Here is an 18959-nt window from a genome sequence, read left to right on the forward strand (position 1 = left end):
TTAAGACAATCAACATTCAACACATTTATGATTACACACTGAGAAAAAGCAGGTTGTCAAATTAACAAGAGGAATTTGGCTTTTAACAAATGAGAAATAATTAAAAGTTAGTAGATACTTGTCATTCAAGTAGAAGTGGATGAGCGTACAGATCACAGTGTACTGCAATAATACTGAACCTAGTTGTATGAAGATCCTCTGCTAATTTACCAAAGACATAATGCATTTAATGACAAACAGGATTATGCTTTTGTTAAATAAATTAATTAATTTTACCCAGCTGTGTGAACATGTTCACCTATTAATGATTACGAGTACTGTTTCAATGTCATATCTGATGACAATCATAGTTAGAGTCTAGTGCTCTCAGCGCTGCTCATCTGTGAGCCAGTTCCTGGGACTCCGATCTCTCAGTATGCTTTCTTATTCAATTAGCAAACCTGCAGACTCTCATAAAGGAAAAAAAATTGGACTTATGACTTGAGTAAGAGAATAGGTAACAGATTAAATATAATTTAAAATTTCTGTCTCTGAACTTAATGTCACTGTGATGCAGCTGTGTAGGGAATGACATAGTACTTAGGATGACTAACTCATATAGAACAGAAGGTTTGATAATCGGTCTGCATGGGATCAGCTACATTCAACTTACACCACAAGACTATAATTACAGGAGCAGAATTAGGCCATTTGGCCCATTGAGTCTGCTCTGCCATTCAATTGTGGCTGCTATATTTCTCAACTCCATTCTCCTGCTTTCTCCTGTAACCTTTGAACCCCTTTACTAATCAAGAACCTATGAATCTCTGTCTTTAATATACTCAGTGGCATGGCCTCCGCAACCTTTTGTGGCAATGAGTTAGAGACATAGAGATGTACAGCACGGAAATAGATCTTGCGGTCCAATTCATCCATGCGAACCAGATGTCCTAAACTGATTCAGTCCCATTTGCCAGCATGTGGCCCATATTCCTCTGAACCCTTCTTATTCAAACACCCAGCCAGATGCCTTTTAAATGTTGTAATTGTACCAGCCTCCATCACTTCCTCTGGCAGCTCATTCCATACACACACCACCCTCTGCATGGAAAAGTTGGCTGTTACATCCCTTTTAATCTTTCCCCTCTCATTTTAAACCTATGCCCTTAATTTTGGAATCCCGCCCACCCCCACAGAAAAGACCTTGGCTATTCACTCTATCCATGCCCTTCATGATTTTACGAACCTCCATAAGGTCACCAGGATACTCCAGGAAGAATAGCCCTAGCCTGTAGCTCAAACCCTCCAACCCGGGCAACATTCTGAACCCTTTCAAGTTTCACAACATCCTTCCTATAACAGGGAGACCAGAATTGCACACAATATTTCAAATGTGGCCGAACCAATGTCCTGTACAGTCACGACATGACATCCCAACTCCTATACTCAATGCGTTGACCAATAAAGGAAAGCATACCAAACACCTTCTTCACTACCCTGTCTACCTGGGACTCCACTTTCAAGGAACTCTGGACCTGCACTCCAAGGTATATTTGTTCAGCAATACTCACCAGGACCATACCATTAAGTGTAGAACTCCTGCCCTGATTTGCCTTTCCAAAATTCAGCACCTCACATTTATCAAAATTAAACTCCACCTGCCACTCCTCAGCACATTGACCCATTTGATCAAGGTCCTGTTGTAGTCCCAGGTATCCTTCTTCACTTTTCACTCCACTTCCAATTTTGGTATCTTCTGCAAACCAACCATACCTCCTATGTTCACATCTAAATAATTTACAAAAGTCACAAAAAGCAGTGCACCCAGCACTGATGCTTGTGACATACCATTGGTCACTGGCCTCCAGTCTGAAACGCAACTCTCCACCATCACTCCCTGCCTTCCCCTTCAAGCCAGTCAAGTGGCTAATTCTCTCAGTATTTCAAGTGATCTAACCTTGCTAACCAGTCTACCATGAGGAACTTTATCAAACACCTTACTGAAGTCCATATAGGTCAGGTTCACTGCTCTGCCCTCATCAATCCTCTTTGTTACTTCTTCAAAAAACTCAATCCCACAGACTTCCCCCACAGATTCACTACCCTCTGGCTAAAGGAATTCCTCAAATCAGTTCTAAAGGGTAATGTCTTCACTCTAAGGTCGTGCCCTTGGGTCCCAGTTTTTCCCACCAATGGAAACATCTTCTCTATGTCCACTCAATCCAAGCCTCTCAGTGTTCTCCAAGTTTCAGTCGGATTTTCCTTCTTCCTTAGTTCAGATGCAGAGCTCTCAATCATCCCTCTGATGATAAGCCCTTCATCTCCTTTCCTGTAAACCTTCTCCAGATCCCTTTAAATGCCAGTACAACCTTCCTTAGATAGGATCAAAACACATTGTTTCTTAGATAGGACTCCAAAACTGCTCACAATATTCCAAAATGTAACCTGACTAGAGCTTTATATAGTCTCAGCAACACATTCTGCAGAATTCCACTAGTCACTGGCTTCCATTCTGAAAAAGATGAGTTTATTCCCACTCGATGTTTTCTGTCAGTCAGCCAATCCTCTATCCATGCAACTATCTTGCCCCAAACACCATGGGCTCCTACCTTACTTATATTCACTCGCTCTCCTTTGTCTAACTTGCTTGTTATCTCATCAAAGAATTCTAACATTTGTCAGGTATGACCTTCTCTTGATGAAGCCGTGCTGACTCAGCTCTATTTTACCATGCACTTCCAAGTACTCCACAATCTCATCGCTAATAATGGAGTCTAGGCTCTTACCAACCATCGAGGCCAGGCTAACCAGCCTACAAATTTCCATCTTCTGCCTCCCTTTCTTTTTAAACAGAGGCATTACTTTTGCCATTTTCCAGTCCTCTGTGAACCTCCCTAAATACAGTGATTCCTGAAAGATCACCACCAATGTTTCTACAATCTCTTCAGCTATCTCCTTCAGAACCATGGATGTAGTCCATCAGTTTGGGCAATTTATCTAACTTCAGACATTTCAATTTCCCCAGCAACTTCTCCTTGGTGTTGACCACTACTCTTACCTATGCCCCTTGATGCTCTTGAAATTCTGGTATATTACTCGTGTCTTCCACCGTGAATACTGATGAAAGTATCTAATCAGATTCTCCCTCATTTCTTTGTTCCCCATTACTACTTCTCCAGCCTCATTCTCTAGCAGTCCAGTTTCCACTCTTGCCTCTCTCTTACCTTTTAAAAATCTAAAATACTGTTGTAATCTTCTTTACATTACTAGCTATTACCTTCAAATTTCACCTTTTCCTCCCTTGTTGCTCTTTTAGGCTGCCCTGCTGGTTTTTAAAAGGGTTCCAAATCCCTTTGCTCCTTACTAACCTTCACGACATTGGAGGACTGCAATTGCCTTCAATATTTCATATGGTAAGTGTGGATGAGGTCAAACATAAGCTAAGGCTATGTGTGTGGACGTGCAAATGTCTCATATGATACTTACATTGCTAAAGTATTATACTCATAATGTCAGTGATCCATTATAGAATCCCTACAGTGTGGAAGCAGGCCATTTGGCCTACTGGATTAACCTATCTCTGTAACCTTGCATTTCCCATTGCTAACCTACCTTGTCTGTACATCTCTGGACATAATGGGGCAATTCAGCATGGCCAATCTCCTAACCTGGACATCTTTGAACTGTGGGAGGGAACCAGAGCACCTGAGGAAATCCACGCAGACCTGGGGAGAATTTGCAAACTCCACACAGACCATCACCCAAGGCCAGAGTCGAACCTGGGTCCCTGGCGTTGTGAGGCAGCAATGCTAACCAGTGAGCCACCATACCACCTTGCATCCTAACTGCTGACCTCACAACAGATAGAAGCCAATGGGCTCTCACCATCCATTTAGAAATTTAAGCAATTCACTATATCACCCATAATTTGTGCTGTTCCATCAAAGAAAGCCTTATATTTTCAAAGATGTTTGAATTTTGTTTTATCTGTTCAGACTATTATATGAAGAATGCCTAGTACCACAGTGAGTGAGTACCATGGAGCATTCACCCATCATTGAGGTAAAGGGAGATATTACATTTATAATTTTGGGCTGGTGAGGTATGACAATTTTAAAAGACTGATCCTGACTCCAATTTTCAACTTGAGTAGAGCCTGGATAGTTTTGCGACACAGGGGTGGGATGGAAAGAAACCAACTCTCTTTCAGAAAGAATGGTAAATATTAAAGTAAGGTTACATATCTAAATTCAGCCACTAGTTTAAATTTGACTGTCACTGACTTTGGGAAGCTCAGGGAGGCAAGATCTGCTGAATCCAGTAGACAAATGCCTTTCACATATATGCTGGATGTAGTTTGTTTGCTTCAGCACTAATTCTGTTCATCCTCTGATCTCTGTTTTTTCCTCTGGCTCCAATCATTCTGCATAAATCCCTCCCCTACATCCCCCCACCCCACCCCACCCCCAAAAGTACAGACATTATGTTTACTGGGTAAAGATGCAATTAATGTTTAAAGTGATTTTAAGTCTGTCATTCTCTGACACATTTCAGTTCTGAAGACTCATACTAGATTCGAAACATTAACTCTGTTTCTCTCTCCACAGATACTGCTCGATCCACTGAATATCTCTAGCATTCTCTGTGTTTGTTTCAGATTTTCAGCATCTGCAATATTTTATGTTTAATATATCAATGGTGTTTTATCATTCAAGTGAAACAAAATTATATGAACATTATACCTCCTGCATTTAAATACACTGAGGATTGCACCTTGGAATTTGGGCTAAGTTACAGAATGAATACTTTGAATCTGCTGTTACCAATGAAGAATTCAAAGTTATTGGGCTTCTTAAATCTTGGTAGTTTCATTTTTGTTAAGTTTCATAGCAACTTCCTCTCCCCAGCATACTTTCCTGAGTGACCATCCTAAACTCACCTCATTAACTACCTACCAAACCCCTTTGGCACCACTCATCTGATGCTGACCTGATTCTCTGACATGACATCACTGGAAGTACTCACCATCGTGGGGACATCCCTGCATGCAGACTATAACCTTTTAACATTAGATAGAGAGGTGATCCCAGAGGACTGGAGAAATGGGACACACTTACTCAAAAATATAAGGCTAAGCCCAGTATTTAGGGTTTAACATTAATAGTGGGAAAGCTTTCTGAAGCACTAATTTGGGACAAAACTTATAATCACTTGGTTACATATGGTTTCATTAGCAAAAGTAAGCAAGGAGTTGTTTAAGGTTGATTGTGTTTAATTAACTTGATTGAAGTGTTACCAGAGAAGGTTGATGATAATATATTGTCTATGTGGACTTTCAATAGGAATTTGATAAAATGTCACTTACTTTACTTGTCAGTGAATTTAAAATGCATGAAACATCAAGGACCTTGGCAACTTTACATCTATTTAACAGAGGGCCTGTTGAATGTACATCAGTAAGCTTCTCATGGTCAGGAAGGAGAGATCAAGTCCAGAATGAGACACAGCCTGAGTGAGTATATTGTTTGAGGAATTTGGAGTCAGTGTGGGAATTCGGAGCTTTTTTTGGCTCATAGCTTGCAAGGCTTTTTTTAAAACAGGGTAAATTGAAGCCCAGGATCAGGGGCCCAGCACAAAAAATGTGACATCACAGATAAACCGCATGTTCATTGGTCTGTGATAGATACTAAACTCAGTATGTCAATAGTCCGACGAGGGAAGGGGCCACATTGGACCTGGTGTTGGGGAATGGGCCAGGCCAGGTGGTACAAGTTGCGGTGGGGGATTTCTTTGCGAACAGTGACACAGGAAGTGGTGAAGGCTGGTACAATTACAGCACTTAAAAGGCACCTGGGATAGGTACATAAATAGGAAGGTTTTAGAAGGATATGGGCCAAGTGCTGGCAAACAGGTCTAGATTAATTTAGGACATCTGGTCGGCATGGATGAGTTGGATCGAAGGGTCTGTTTCTGTTCTTGTACATCTCAATACTCATAGACAAAGATAAGAGTGGTCCTAAGGGAAGAGTACTAAACTGGGCCAAGGCCAATTACATCAAAATTAGACGGAACTGGGAGATGTGGATTGGTCACAGCTATTTAAAGGGAAGTCCACATTTGATATGTGGGAGGCTTTCAAAGATAGGTTCACGATATTGCAGGATGGATATGTCTCTTTGAAAATAAGGGATAGGAAATGAAAGGTCAGCGAACCGTGGATGACAGGAGAAATTGTGCGACTAGCCTAGAGGAAAAAGGAAGTGTACATAAGGTCCAGGAGCTAAGGACAAAACGGGCCTTGGAGGAATATCGGGAGAGTAGGACCAATTTTAAATGAGGAATCAAACAGGTTAAAAGAGGCCATGTTATAACTTTAGCGAGCAGAATTAAGGAGAATCCCAAGGCCTTTTATTCTTATATAAGAAACAAGAGGATAACTAGAGAAAGGGTTGGTCCACTAAATGATCAGGAAGGAAGGTTGTGTGTCGAACCTGAGAAAATGGGTGAGATTCTCAATGATTACTTTGCATCAGTGCTCACTGAGGAGAGCGATATGATCAATGTTGAGGTTAGATACAGAAGTTTGTTTACTCTGGATCACGTTGGTATAAGGAGGGAAGATGTGTTGGGTAGGCTAAAGGATATTAAGGTGGACAAATCCCCAGGACTGGATGGGTCTATCCCAGGTTGCTGAGGGAGGCGAGAGAGGAAATAGCTGGGGCCCTGACAGATATCTTTGTAGTATCCTTAAATGCAGGTGAGGTGCCAGAGGACTGGAGGGTTGCTCATGATGTCCCCCTGTACAAGAAGGGTAATAAGGATATTCCAGGTAACTATAGACCAATGAGCCTGATGTTAATGGTGCAAAAGTTGCTGGAGAAGATACTGGGGGATTAAAATCTATATTTGGAAAAGAATGGGCTTATCAATGATAGGCAACATGGTTTTGTGCGGGGGAGATTGTGCCTTACCAAATTAATAGATTTCTTTGAGGAAGTGACCAAATTGATAGATGAAGGAAGGGCTGTAGATGTCATATACATGGACTTTAATAAGGTATTTGATAAGGTTCCCCATGGTAAACTAATGGAGAAAGTGAAGTCACATGGTGTGCAGGGTGTTCTAGCTAGGCGGATAAAAAACTGGTTGAGTAACAGGAGATAGAGAGTAATAGTTGAAGGGAGTTTCTCAAAATGGAGAAGGGTGACCAGTGGTGTTCCACAGGGATCAGTGCTGGGGCCACTGTTGTTTGTGATATACATAAATTTTCTGGAAGAGGGCACTGTTGATATTATCAGCAAGTTTGCAGATGACATGAAGGTTGATGGAGTAGCAGAAAGCATCGAGGACTGTCAAAGAATACAGGAGACTATAGATAGACTGGAGAGTTGGGCGGAGAATTGGCAAATGGAGTTCAATACAGGCAAATGTGAGGTGATGTATTTTGAGAAGTCTAATTCGTGAGCGAACTATACTGTAAACGGAAGAGCCTTGGGAAACTTGATGAGCAGAGAGATTTGAGAGTTCAGGTCCATTGTACCCTGAAGGTGACTGCACAGGTGGATAGAGTGGTCAAGAAGGCATTTGGTATGCTTGCCTTCATTGGACGGGGTGTAAGAGTTGGCAGGTCATTTTAAAATTGTGGAAGATATTGGTTCGCTGCATTTAGAATACTGTGTACAGTACTGGTCGCCACAATACCAAAAGGATGTGGACGCTTTGGAGAGGGTGCAGGGAAGATTTACGAGGATGTTGTCTGATATGGAAGGTGCTAGCTATGAAGAGAGGTTGAGTAGGTTAGGATTGTTTTCATTAGAAAAAAAAAGAGATTGAGGGGGGACCTGATTGAGATCTACAAAATCATGAAGGGTATAGACAAGGTAGATAGAGATAAGCTTTTTCCCAGGGTGAGGGATTCAATAATGAGAGGTCACATGTTCAAGGTGAGAGGTGAAAAGCTTTAGGGGGATACACACAGAAAGTACTTTACACAAAGGGTGGTAGGTGCCTGGAATGTGTTGCCAGCAGAGGTAGTAGCAGGCATGGTAGATTCATTTAAGGTGTATCTGGACAAATGCATGAGTAGGTGGGGAGCAGAGAGATACAGATCCCTAAGAATTGGGCGATAGGTTTAGACAGTGGATTTGGATCGGATCAGGCTTGGAGGGCCGTAGGGCCTGTTCCTGGGCTGTAAGTTTTCTTTGTTCTTTGACTATCTATTGTAGCTTTCTTTCTGATTGAAGGAAAATACGGGAAATGTTTACAGAATACAAACTAAAAGACAAATATGAAATTTTAAATATTGAATTAAGAACTAAGTAGTTAAAACAGAGATGCAGGACCAAGCAATGTGCTGTAACTGCATGATGTGGGAGCTGGTGGATCCCATTGTGGTTCACAGTGACCATATCTATAACGAGTGTTGGTTGCTTGTGGAACTCCAGCTCAGAGTTGATGAGCTTGAGTCTGAGCTTCAAATACAGCGACACATCAGGGAGGAGAAAAGTTAGAGGTAGTCACACCCCTTAGATTAACTACCTCAAATTTGGTCAGTGCTCAGGGACAAGAAGGTGTGACCATGAGGGATCCCAAGAAGAAGTGCTGAATGAGGCTCAGCCCTTGAGATTGTCCAACAGGTTTGGGATACTTGCCACCTGTGTTGATGAAAGTGGGGGCTATAGGGAGGATAAGCAAACTTATCATAGCACGGGGCCATTCAGGAGTCAGGAGAAGAGGGAAATGTGGTTGCAATTGGGGATAGTGCAGTCAGGAGAGTAGACATTGTACTCTGTGGCCAGGATCGAAAGTCTTGAAGACTATGTTGCATGCCCAGTGCCCAGGTTCAGAATATCTCGTTTAGGCTGCAGAGTACCTTGGAGTGGGAGGGGAAAGATACAGTTAGTGGTCCATGTAGGAACCAATAATATAGGCAGAAAGAGGAAGGGGGTTCTACTGAGGAAATATGAACAGTTAAGGGCTAAATTAGAAAGCAGAACCAAAAAAGTAATACTCTCTGAACCATCAGCAACTTGGCACAGAGTTAACAAGATTAACGAGGTAAACACGTGGCTCAAAGATTGGTGTAGGAAAAATGGGTTTGAAAACATAGGACATCGGCACCTACAGTGGGGAAGGAGGGAATTGTTTTGATGTGAAGGCCTCCACCTGAATCATGCTGAGATCAGAGTCCTGGCAAATTACTTAATGCGGACTGTGGGTAGGGCTTTAAACTAAATAGGGCAGCAGTTTAGATGCATGGAAAATTATGGTAGAATTTAAAGTGTGGTGGTGGGGGTAGAAGAGTTGAGCGGTGGATATTAAAGTTTCCAGAGAAACTAGCCAGGAATATAACTTCAGGTACAGCAAATAAGGGAGCAGTTAATGCAGGGCTGAGGGAGTAGTATTTTAATGCATGCAGAATACAAAGCAAGGAAAATAAGCTTGTAGTGCAGGTTGAAGTTGGCAGGTACGATGCTGTAGGCATTACAGAGATGCAGCTGCAAGGGGATAAGGTTCCCAAGGATAGACGACCTATCAAAAATACAGGCAGATGGGCAGAGGGGGCTTGGTTGCTTGTTGGTAAGAAATCAAATGAAATCAATAGCACAAAGTCAGAAGGAGTAGAATCTGTATGGGTAGAGTTAACGAACTGCAAAGGAGGAAAGACCCTGATCAGAATTGTGTACGGGCCTCCTAGCCGTTGTCAGGAATGTGGGGACGAAAATAAATCAATAGATAGATAAGGCATTCAAGAAAGGCACCATTGCTATAATTATGGAGGACTTCAAATGCAAATGGACTGAGAAAATCAGGTTGGTTGCGGAGCTTAAAAAAAGAGAAATTTGCGGAATATCAACCAGATGGTGTTTTCTGGAGCACCTTATGATGGAGCCCACTAGGAACAGGCAATTCTGGATTTAGTATGTGTAATGAGGCAGACTTGATTAGGGAGCTTAAGGTGAAGGAACCTCTAGGGGACACTGACCAGAATACAACGGACTTCACCCTGCAGTTTGAGAGCGAGACGCTGGATTCAGGTGTAATTTTATTACAACTGAAAGGAAACTACAAAGACATGAAGGAAGAGCTGGACAGAGTTGATTGGAAGGGGAGCCCACCAGGGAAGACAGTGGAGCAGCAAGGCCAGGTGTTTCCAGGGGTAATTCAGAAAACAAGTAGAAATTCATTCCAAGCAAAAAGAAACCTGCTAAAGGGAGGGAGAGGCAACTATAACTGACCAGAGAAGTCAGGGACAGCATAAAAGTATGCAATGTAGAGGGAATTAATGGAAAGCCACGGCATTGGGAATTTTTTAACAACCAGCAGAAGATAACTTTAAAAAAAAAACAAGAAGGTGGGAAAGGTGAAATATGAAAGTAAGCTTGCTAGTAATATAAAAGATGATGCAAGAGTTCTTTTAAATATCTGAAAGGGAAGAGATAGGCAAAAGTGGACATTGGACCGTTTGAAAATGAGATGAGAAATTGCAATGAGGAACAAATAAATAATGGAGGAACTAACTAGATACTTTGAAACAGTTTTCACAGTGGAAGACACCAATAGCATACCAGAGAGTCAGGGAGCAGAGGTGAATGTAATGGCCAGCACCAAGGAGAAGGTGTTGGGGAAGCTGAAAGGTCTGCAGGTGGATGAATCACCCAGACTGGATGGACTACACCAATAATTCTGAAAGAGACAGCTGAGGAGATTGTAGGGGCATTGGTGGTGATCTTTCAGGCATCACTCAAGTCAGGGAAGGTACCAGTGGAATGGAAAGTGGCTAATGTAATACCTTTATTTCAAAGGTGAGGGAAGCAGAAGACAGGAAACTATAGACTGGTTAGCCTGACCTCAGTTGTTGGTAGGATTTTAACAGTCCATTATTAAGGATGAAATTGCAGAGTACTTGGAAGTGCATAAAGTAGTGTCGAGTAAGCACGGCTTCGTCAAGGGGACATCATTCCTGACAAATCATTGAAATTCTTTGAGGGAGTAATGAGTAAGTTAGACAAAGGAAAGTTAGTGGATGTGATCTATTTGGATTTCCAGAAGACTTTGACAAGGTGCCGTACAGGAGGTAAGGCCACTTAAGACCCCATGATGTTAGGGGCAAGACACTGGCATTGATAGAGGATTGGTTAATTGACGGAAGGCAGAGTGTAGAGATAAAGGGCTCTTTTTCAGGATGGCAGCCAGTGAGTGGTAGATTTCTGCCGGGATCAGTGCTGGGACACAAGTATTCACATTCTCCATTAACAAACTGCATGAGGGAACTGAGGACAATGTGCTACGTTTACCAATGTCACAAAGATAGGTGGAGGGTTAGGTCGCGTTGAGGAAGTGGGAAGGCTATAGAAGGACTTGGATCAGCTAGGAGAGTGGACAAAGAAGTTGCAGATGAAAAGCAATGTGGGGAAGTGTGAGGTTATGTACTTCGGGAGGAAGAATTGAGGTATTGACTATTCTCTAAATGGGGAATAGCTTTGGAAATTTGAAGCACAAAGTGAATTAGAAGTCCTTGTTCAAGACTCTCTTAAGATTAACATGCAGGTTCAGTTGGCAGTAAGGAAGGGAAATGCAATGTTAGCATTCATTTTACGTGGACAAGGATATAAAAGCAGAGATGTATTGCTGAGGCCGAATAAGGCTCTGGTCAGATCGTATTTGGAATATTGTGAGAGTTTTAGGCCCCGTATCTAAGGAAGAATGAGTTGGCATTGCAGAGGGTCTGGAAGAAGGTTTACAAGAATGTTGAAGGGTTTGTCACACGAGGAGCTGATGAGGACTATGGGTCAGAGTTTAGAAGGATGAGGTGATGATCAGTTTGAAATTTAGGCAATACTGAGAGGCCTGGGTAGAGTGGACATGGAGAAAATGTTTCCACTAGTAGGAGAGATTAGGACCTGAGGGCACAGGCTCAGAGTGAAGGTACGACCCTTTAGAACAAAGACGAGGAGGAATTTCTTTAGCTAAAGCGTGAAAGATCTATTGCCACAGAAGGGCTGTGGAGACCAAGTTATTGAGTCTATTTAAGACAAAGATAGATAGGTTCTTGATTGTTAAAGGTGATCAAAGGTTACAGAGGTAATGGAGTTGAGAAACATGTCAGCCCACGATCGAATAGTGGATTAGATTTGATTGGGCTCCTGACTTAATTCTGCTCCTATATGTTCTGGTCTAACTTATATATAAAGTTGGGTTATTGACAAAAAAATTGTAGCAGTGAATAGTTGTCTTTGGACTGGACAACAGTATACATTGGGGTCCCCTAAGTTACTAGAATCATTATTTTCTTAAGATATAATAATGATCTAGACTTAGGTATAGAGGGTTACAATTTCAAAATTTGCAGTTGACACAAAACCTGCAAGTGTCATGAACTGTAAAACTGATAGCGATAGACTTCAAGAATATGTAGATTTGCTGATAGAATGGGCAAGCCCATGGTGAATGGACCTCACTATAGAGAAGTGTGACGTGGTCAATTTGACGTGAAGAATGAGGAATGTCAATTTAGACTAAAGGGCAACATTCTAAAGAGGAGCACAGCACCAGGGACACTTAGGTGATTAAATCATTGACGGCAGCACAGCAGGTTGCAAAAGTAGTTAAAAAGTTCGCTGGTATCTTTTGGCTTTATGGACAAAGTGTGGTGACTTTTTTTGCTGTATGCAATTTGTGATTTAAGCCAACATTCTGTGAAACTGGGAATTTTTAAAGGAATCAGGAGTTCTAAGAATGATCCAATTGAGCATACCGAAATATTAGTTACTTTGGATTTTGCTTAGCAATAAGGTTGGGCTTTCAACTGATGACTCAGGACTGTTCAGGGCTCACTGAAGAGCAATTCCAGGGGCATAGTTAATTGGGAGGAGACAGAGAGTAAAGAGAGAAGGAGAAACATACTGCACATTAAGAAGGGCTGCTATATGCTGTACGGCTAAAAGAAACTGAACAGCAGCATATGTTCTGCTACTCAGGGAAGTTTTAATTATGCAGTGAGGGCTCAAGGAAGTCTTAGGAAGCCTAGAAAGTTGGAAAGAACATTGTGTGCGATAAGTAGTTCAATGTAGTTGAGAATGTGTGTTGAAAAGCTCACAAACGGTATTTGGTTGAGTGCAATTCAGCAGGTTTGTATTCATGAAGAGATTCAGGAACAGGACTGGCTCAGTTGAGGTGAGCTGTCTGTGAGGAGCTGGATTTATGCCTGTGAGTGCATGCTGCAGTGTAGTTTCTAGAGTGTCAGGGAGAGTAGACAAGGCAAAGGCAACCAACGAGGACAGTAGAAAATCATTGAGGCAGTCCATGATGGAACAGCTCTTTTGAGAGGAAGTTTCAAGGCCAGATCAGCAAAATTAAGATTTGTAATCCCTTGTGAACTTTAATGAGTTTTGATGACCTACCATGCCATTGAAATCACGAATTGCTAAGACAGCTGTGTGATCTCTCTTGAATACATGTGCTAATAGCAGTCTATTACCCAAATTTCCCTACATTAATTGTGTTAGAATACAAGTTATATATGTATTGTAGGCTGCATTGTGGTTCTAATGTACAGTTAATTTTACCGTTGCTTGTTCAATACTGTGGAAATATGTGGATGTATTCACTTTGCAAGTTCCTTGGATTGTACAGTTTGGCTACTTTAAAAAACATGTTACTGGTCCCTAACCTGACATAAGAAATTTGGCGATCTGGTCTAGGATCACTACAAGAGGGATCGGGTACAAATGCAGATGACCTTGAATAAAATTCAAGTAGCATCTTCAGTCATGGGAACCATGCTTCAGAAAGGCTGTAAAGGCTTCAGAGAAGGTACAGAAAAGGTTTGAGATGCTAGTTATATTTTGGAGATGCTAAAATTATTCTCCCCGGAGAACAGAAGGTTGAGAGGAGATTTGACAGAAGTTTTCAAACACATGAGCGGTCAGAAGTGGATAGAGATAAACTGTTCCCATTGACAAGAGGCCCGATAACCAGAGGAAACCCATTTAAAATGCATGTCTAAACAATCAAAAGCAATAGGAGGAAAAATCATTTATTTGACAAGTGGTGAGGAATGTGCTGCCTGAGAGCATGATGGAAGTGTATACAACTGGATCTTTCAAAAGGAAATTGGTGAACGCCTGAAGAGAGAAGATTGCAGGGCTACAGGAGTAGAGGTGAGGGATTAGCAGAGTTGCCATGGCAGACAGCTAGCATGTACACGGGTGCCTGAATGGTCTCCTGTACAGTAATCATTCTTTGTATCTATGCTTCTAATCACTATGAATAATGTACACATTGGGAACATCAAGTTTACTTGAGACAAGTTACGCAAGGTTACAGACATTGGTTTATTGCACTGCTGTCATTTAATTAATAAGAAACAGCTGTCTTCCATATTTCAAACAGCATAATGGAAAGAAACATTCATGTGAATGTGGGTGCACGAACTGTCAGCAGCACAGTCAAGGAGTTAAGAGGATTTAATAAATAAATTCAAGCTAATCTAATTTCAGAATTCTGTTTGGTGCCTTGAAGCGGTGTCTATGGACATATTCAGTTATAGTTTTGGGCAGAATACTGGGTCTGTTCTATGTTACCATAAAACTGTCATAGCAGCACAACTTGTTTGGACATTAGTCTTTACATTCACCACTGAGGCACATGACACACTTTAATCTATTTGCTTTACCTAAAAGGACAAGGATCTTACTAGCAACTTCACGTTTGTATGTGCCAGATGCTGTTAGTGTGAACTGCAGACTGAAAAATTGAGGAAGCAAGAGACAAAATAAGGAATTTCAAATCGTTGCTCTGATATATAACTGTTCAGATTACACTCTGAAAGGGTGATTTTAACCTTTTATTCCCCCTTAGGCCAGAAGAGACTGAGGTTTCTTTGTTAAAACCGTACTCATGTAGGCACAGGAAATGTTCTTTTCCAAAAATGATGCACAGCTCCAATCTTTGTTTCAAAAACAAAAGTTTTAACAAAGATATTGGAGTCTTGTCTGGTATAAGATGGAGTTAAAATCACTCAGTGGTGCCATGACTCAGATTGGTTGGAACTCAGTGAAAGTGAACAGTGATTTGCAGAGTTTTTATTTTTGCATGCTCACTGGTCATTGCCTACTGGAACACAGACCCAATAGGGACGATCCAAACTTTGGAATAAAGGGTTCAAAACCACCCTTATAACTCAGAATTAACCACTGAGTGCTCCACACCATTCAATTGCAACCAGAAATACATTTTTCCTAGTTGGGCTGAGAGGGACACCTTTTCCCCCCACTTATAACATGGTTTAATGTGCAAAGTCGCCAACACATCGTTGAATTGCACCAAGTAGGAATGGTCTCAAATTTGATCCCTTCTGTGTGTTGAGTTAGCTAACCTCAGTCACGATAGTCGGAGCAAAAAAAGTTTAAACAAGACAAAACAAAAAAACCTCCGTCTTTCCTGAGGCAGAGGAGAGAAATCAGGCCATGATCACTATAATGCTTCAATAAAGGATGACTGTGAAGCTCCAGTGACAACTGTGTAAGGGCAACAGCATCAGGGCACAGAGGAAAATATCGAGCTTCCTTGAATAGTGCCACAGGATCCCTACTACTCTCTTAACTTCAACAACAATAAGCCAAGATCCTGGATTAACATCTTATTGAGGGACAGAAGCTCCATGTAGACTTGACTGAAATGTTGACCTCAATATGAGCTCATATTTTGATACAGGGCTTCAAACCTCAAGTTTCCAACCAACAGGTAATGATATGCACAAATTAATCCCAAACTGACATTGTTACTTCCACAAAATGGTACTGATACATTGCTAATAGTCACAAGCTTGGAAGTTAGATTCCTGATAACATCACAGTGAGTCTAAATCAGAATTTAAACTCAAAGCAAGGAGCAAGGTGGCTGATTTAATGGTTAACATCTGCTTTGTTTAAACAACAAAGAGCATCAGAAATTATGTTAAATTGAAAATCAATATGTGTAACACTTCCATTAATTCTTATTTGTTCCCAATGCAACATTGAACAATTACCTCTACTAAGCAGTGATTTTTGTTTTCATTGATTTGGGAATACATTTATATTCACAGTATCCTGTTGAACTGATTGGAACCTAGATGTTTTATAATAAGACACTGGAGTTAAGAAATGAAGTCCTTGGGATGCACATCAAACAGCCTGGTTTTCCACACATTTCTGGAGTTCATAGAAATTGCAAGATGACAAAAGACTAAAATCGATCTCCCATTCTGGTTTGTGGATATCAGACTGCCTGTGAAGAATTGAAGCTGGGTGACAGTAAAATATTATGTACCTTTCCTTGAAATTCAACTTTGGTCAATAGTTCATGTTGAATTCGATGCAAAGTTATTCCAATAATTAAGCCAAAAGTCCTTATCAGAACATATTTTTTCATTGTAATAGGATATGAGCAGAGTTAAAAATTGCTTTTATTGTCTCATGCATTTCACAGGCCTTTGAACCAAATCCTATTGATATAGCAGGAGCCTACATTTCTGTATATTTCAGCTTGAAAATGGGCTTACTTGAATTTTGAATTTAATTTGGCATGGTAACAGAGTAGTTCTAATACCGGATTAGTAATCTCGGGATCCAGAGGCATGAGTTCAAGTCCTGTTAAGGCAATTTAAATATAAAGAAATGTGAAACTGAATAATTAATAAGGATTACCATGAAATCCCCAAATTGATAGAAAGCCAGTCTAGTTCACTACTTCCCTTCTGGGCAAGGAAAGCAGCTATCCGTACCCAGTGTCACTTTAATGTGATTCCTGACCCACAGAAGTGTGGTTGACTCTTAACTGCCTACTAAAACTGCCTATCAAAGCAGCTATAAGAGTAAGTAGGGATGACTCTACTTTGAATAAATAAATAATAGCAAATATATTGCCTGGCGGGGGGGGTCAGTAACTCAAGGACACAGATTTAAGGTAACCAGAAAAAGAGCCAGAGGGAGGAAAAGGAGATTTTTTTCCTCCTAATACAAATGTGGAACGTACTGTTTGAAAGTATGGTGAAATCTGAATCAGTAGTAACTTTCAAAAAAATTGGCATGTACCTGAAATGAAAGAAAAAAAAATCATAGGGCAATGTGGAAAGAGCAGGTAAGTCAGACAAACTGGATTTGCCCTTTCAATGAACCACATAGTCTTGAGGAACCTAATGGCCTTCTGTACTCTATGACTATGTAATAATGTTAGCGCAATCAGAGAGAAAACCCCAGCAATATAAAATAATTTAACCAAGTAACAAGGGAGAGACCACCAAAACTAACACTGCTATTCTATGGCTCTATCAGGGCAGAATCAACTTGTAAGGGTTAAGTGTTTCTTTGACATTTTTGAATGCGAAGGTTAGCTGCTGCACATTTACTTTGTTATATTTTCTCCTGATTAAATTAGTTTCTTGCCTCACTTTCGATTGTCAGTAATGCTGTCGTTTTGACTCCTTTTAGGAATATTGTGTTTAAAGAGTTAACAATGGGCAGAATACAGTTTCATGATAGAGGACACAACTTGAAGATTTCAGTTCAACAAATCTCCATATAAAAAGCAGTACCCATAGAAGTGTAAGGAGATACACAGACCAACCCTCCCTTGCTTCATGCACTAAAGATTAAGTCTATATATGGTTAAGATTGAAACTGTGAAAAAAACAGTAAAATATTTTTTAAAAGTAACCATCAAAATACACTTGCTCTTTTTCTCTTCTCGACCTCCCTTTGAAGGATGAAACAGTCTCAGTACTTTTAACCAGATCCTAGGGATCTATTTATAAACCTGTTGGTACAGTGAAAATAGCTGTCTTTAACAGCATTCATGCACTGATAGCAACTAGCAGACAGGACACGGTCTAAACAGCAACAGAACTTAAAGTCAAGGCGTGAAGAATCATTTCAAACCTGTGCTTGCTGGAACGATTTCAACCTCTTCTTGAATCGTGATGGCAGAACAAAATCACATCCACGGGCAAGGAAAGCAAACTCCCCTCGTAAATCGGGGTCCCTCCGCAGAGAAGTTTCCTTGATCATCATCTTGAAAAGCTTTGCTCAGCAATGCTTCCGTGTGTTTGTTAGTATGTCCTTTTGTAATGTGGTAAATATAGACTGAACAGCACTCAGGGTCCCAGTTTGCACAGAAAGGTGAGAGTTGCCTCCTGGAAAGACCACACTGTTTCCTGTATTCTCACAGCCTGACAATGTCCATGCATTGTACCTCGCCACCGAGGTCAGAGTCCATTTATTCTTGTCTTTGAGTCTCGATGTTCAACTGCTGTGTTGTACCCAGAAACATGTCCTGCAATGCGATCTGTTTGATAGAAGGGCTTCTCGACAATTGATCTGTCCAGGACTGGTGCGAGTGCATTGTGGGAAAGGAAGAACCCTCTACCAGAAGAGCTAAAGTTAGCACTTGCTGAAGAAGACCCGAGAATAGTCTTACCTGTTATGACACTGTTTACACTAATAGACTCTCAACTGAGAATGTGAGGCACGGACTTCAATAAATCACATGGCTTTTGCAGAATGTGAAAAAAGGCTCTACACTGCTCAAGGCGGCATGTGGAATAAATCATTACACCAAAGAGAAACAGGGAAATATCTTCCAATAAACAGACTGACATAAAAAGTTATGGAAAACTTCTCAGACTTGTTTCTCAGACAGAAATCCGACCTGATGAATCTGTTTGATTTTATAAACAGCTTTCTGCAAGTATTTGATTGACTGTTGGAAAACTATCGTCCTAACGCACCCTTTCTTCCCCCCAAATCTGCCTCCCTCTTTTGCTATGCTCCATCCCTAGCCCAGTGTATAAATAACTTCCACACTTGCTGTTGGCACAGTCTCCTGACATTTCAGTTCAACTGCAGTCCCAGATTACTCCACCAATCAACAGCAGCTGTTTGGAGAATATCAAACACATCAAGATTCCGAGGCACCAATGTGTTTGGCCCCAGCCAGGA

The 18959-nt window shown here is 41.1% G+C and overlaps 1 protein-coding gene across 2 annotated transcripts in view; it reads right to left on the minus strand.

The window, feature by feature from the left end:
• Positions 1–18959, minus strand: part of ppp2r3a (protein phosphatase 2, regulatory subunit B'', alpha) — a 160985-nt gene that overhangs the window by 79736 nt on the left and 62290 nt on the right. Inside the window, exon 1 of one of the 2 annotated variants that reach the window (XM_060834274.1) lies at positions 17901–18170. The exons of the other annotated variant lie outside the window; for it this stretch is intronic. Coding sequence (XP_060690257.1) covers positions 17901–18032 — 132 coding nt within the window. The 5' untranslated portion in view covers positions 18033–18170. Of the gene's footprint in view, positions 1–17900; positions 18171–18959 lie in introns of those variants that run through there. 2 annotated transcript variants of the gene reach the window in all.

The sequence above is a fragment of the Hemiscyllium ocellatum genome, chromosome 13, assembly GCF_020745735.1.
Source record: "Hemiscyllium ocellatum isolate sHemOce1 chromosome 13, sHemOce1.pat.X.cur, whole genome shotgun sequence".
Lineage (NCBI taxonomy): Eukaryota > Metazoa > Chordata > Chondrichthyes > Orectolobiformes > Hemiscylliidae > Hemiscyllium > Hemiscyllium ocellatum.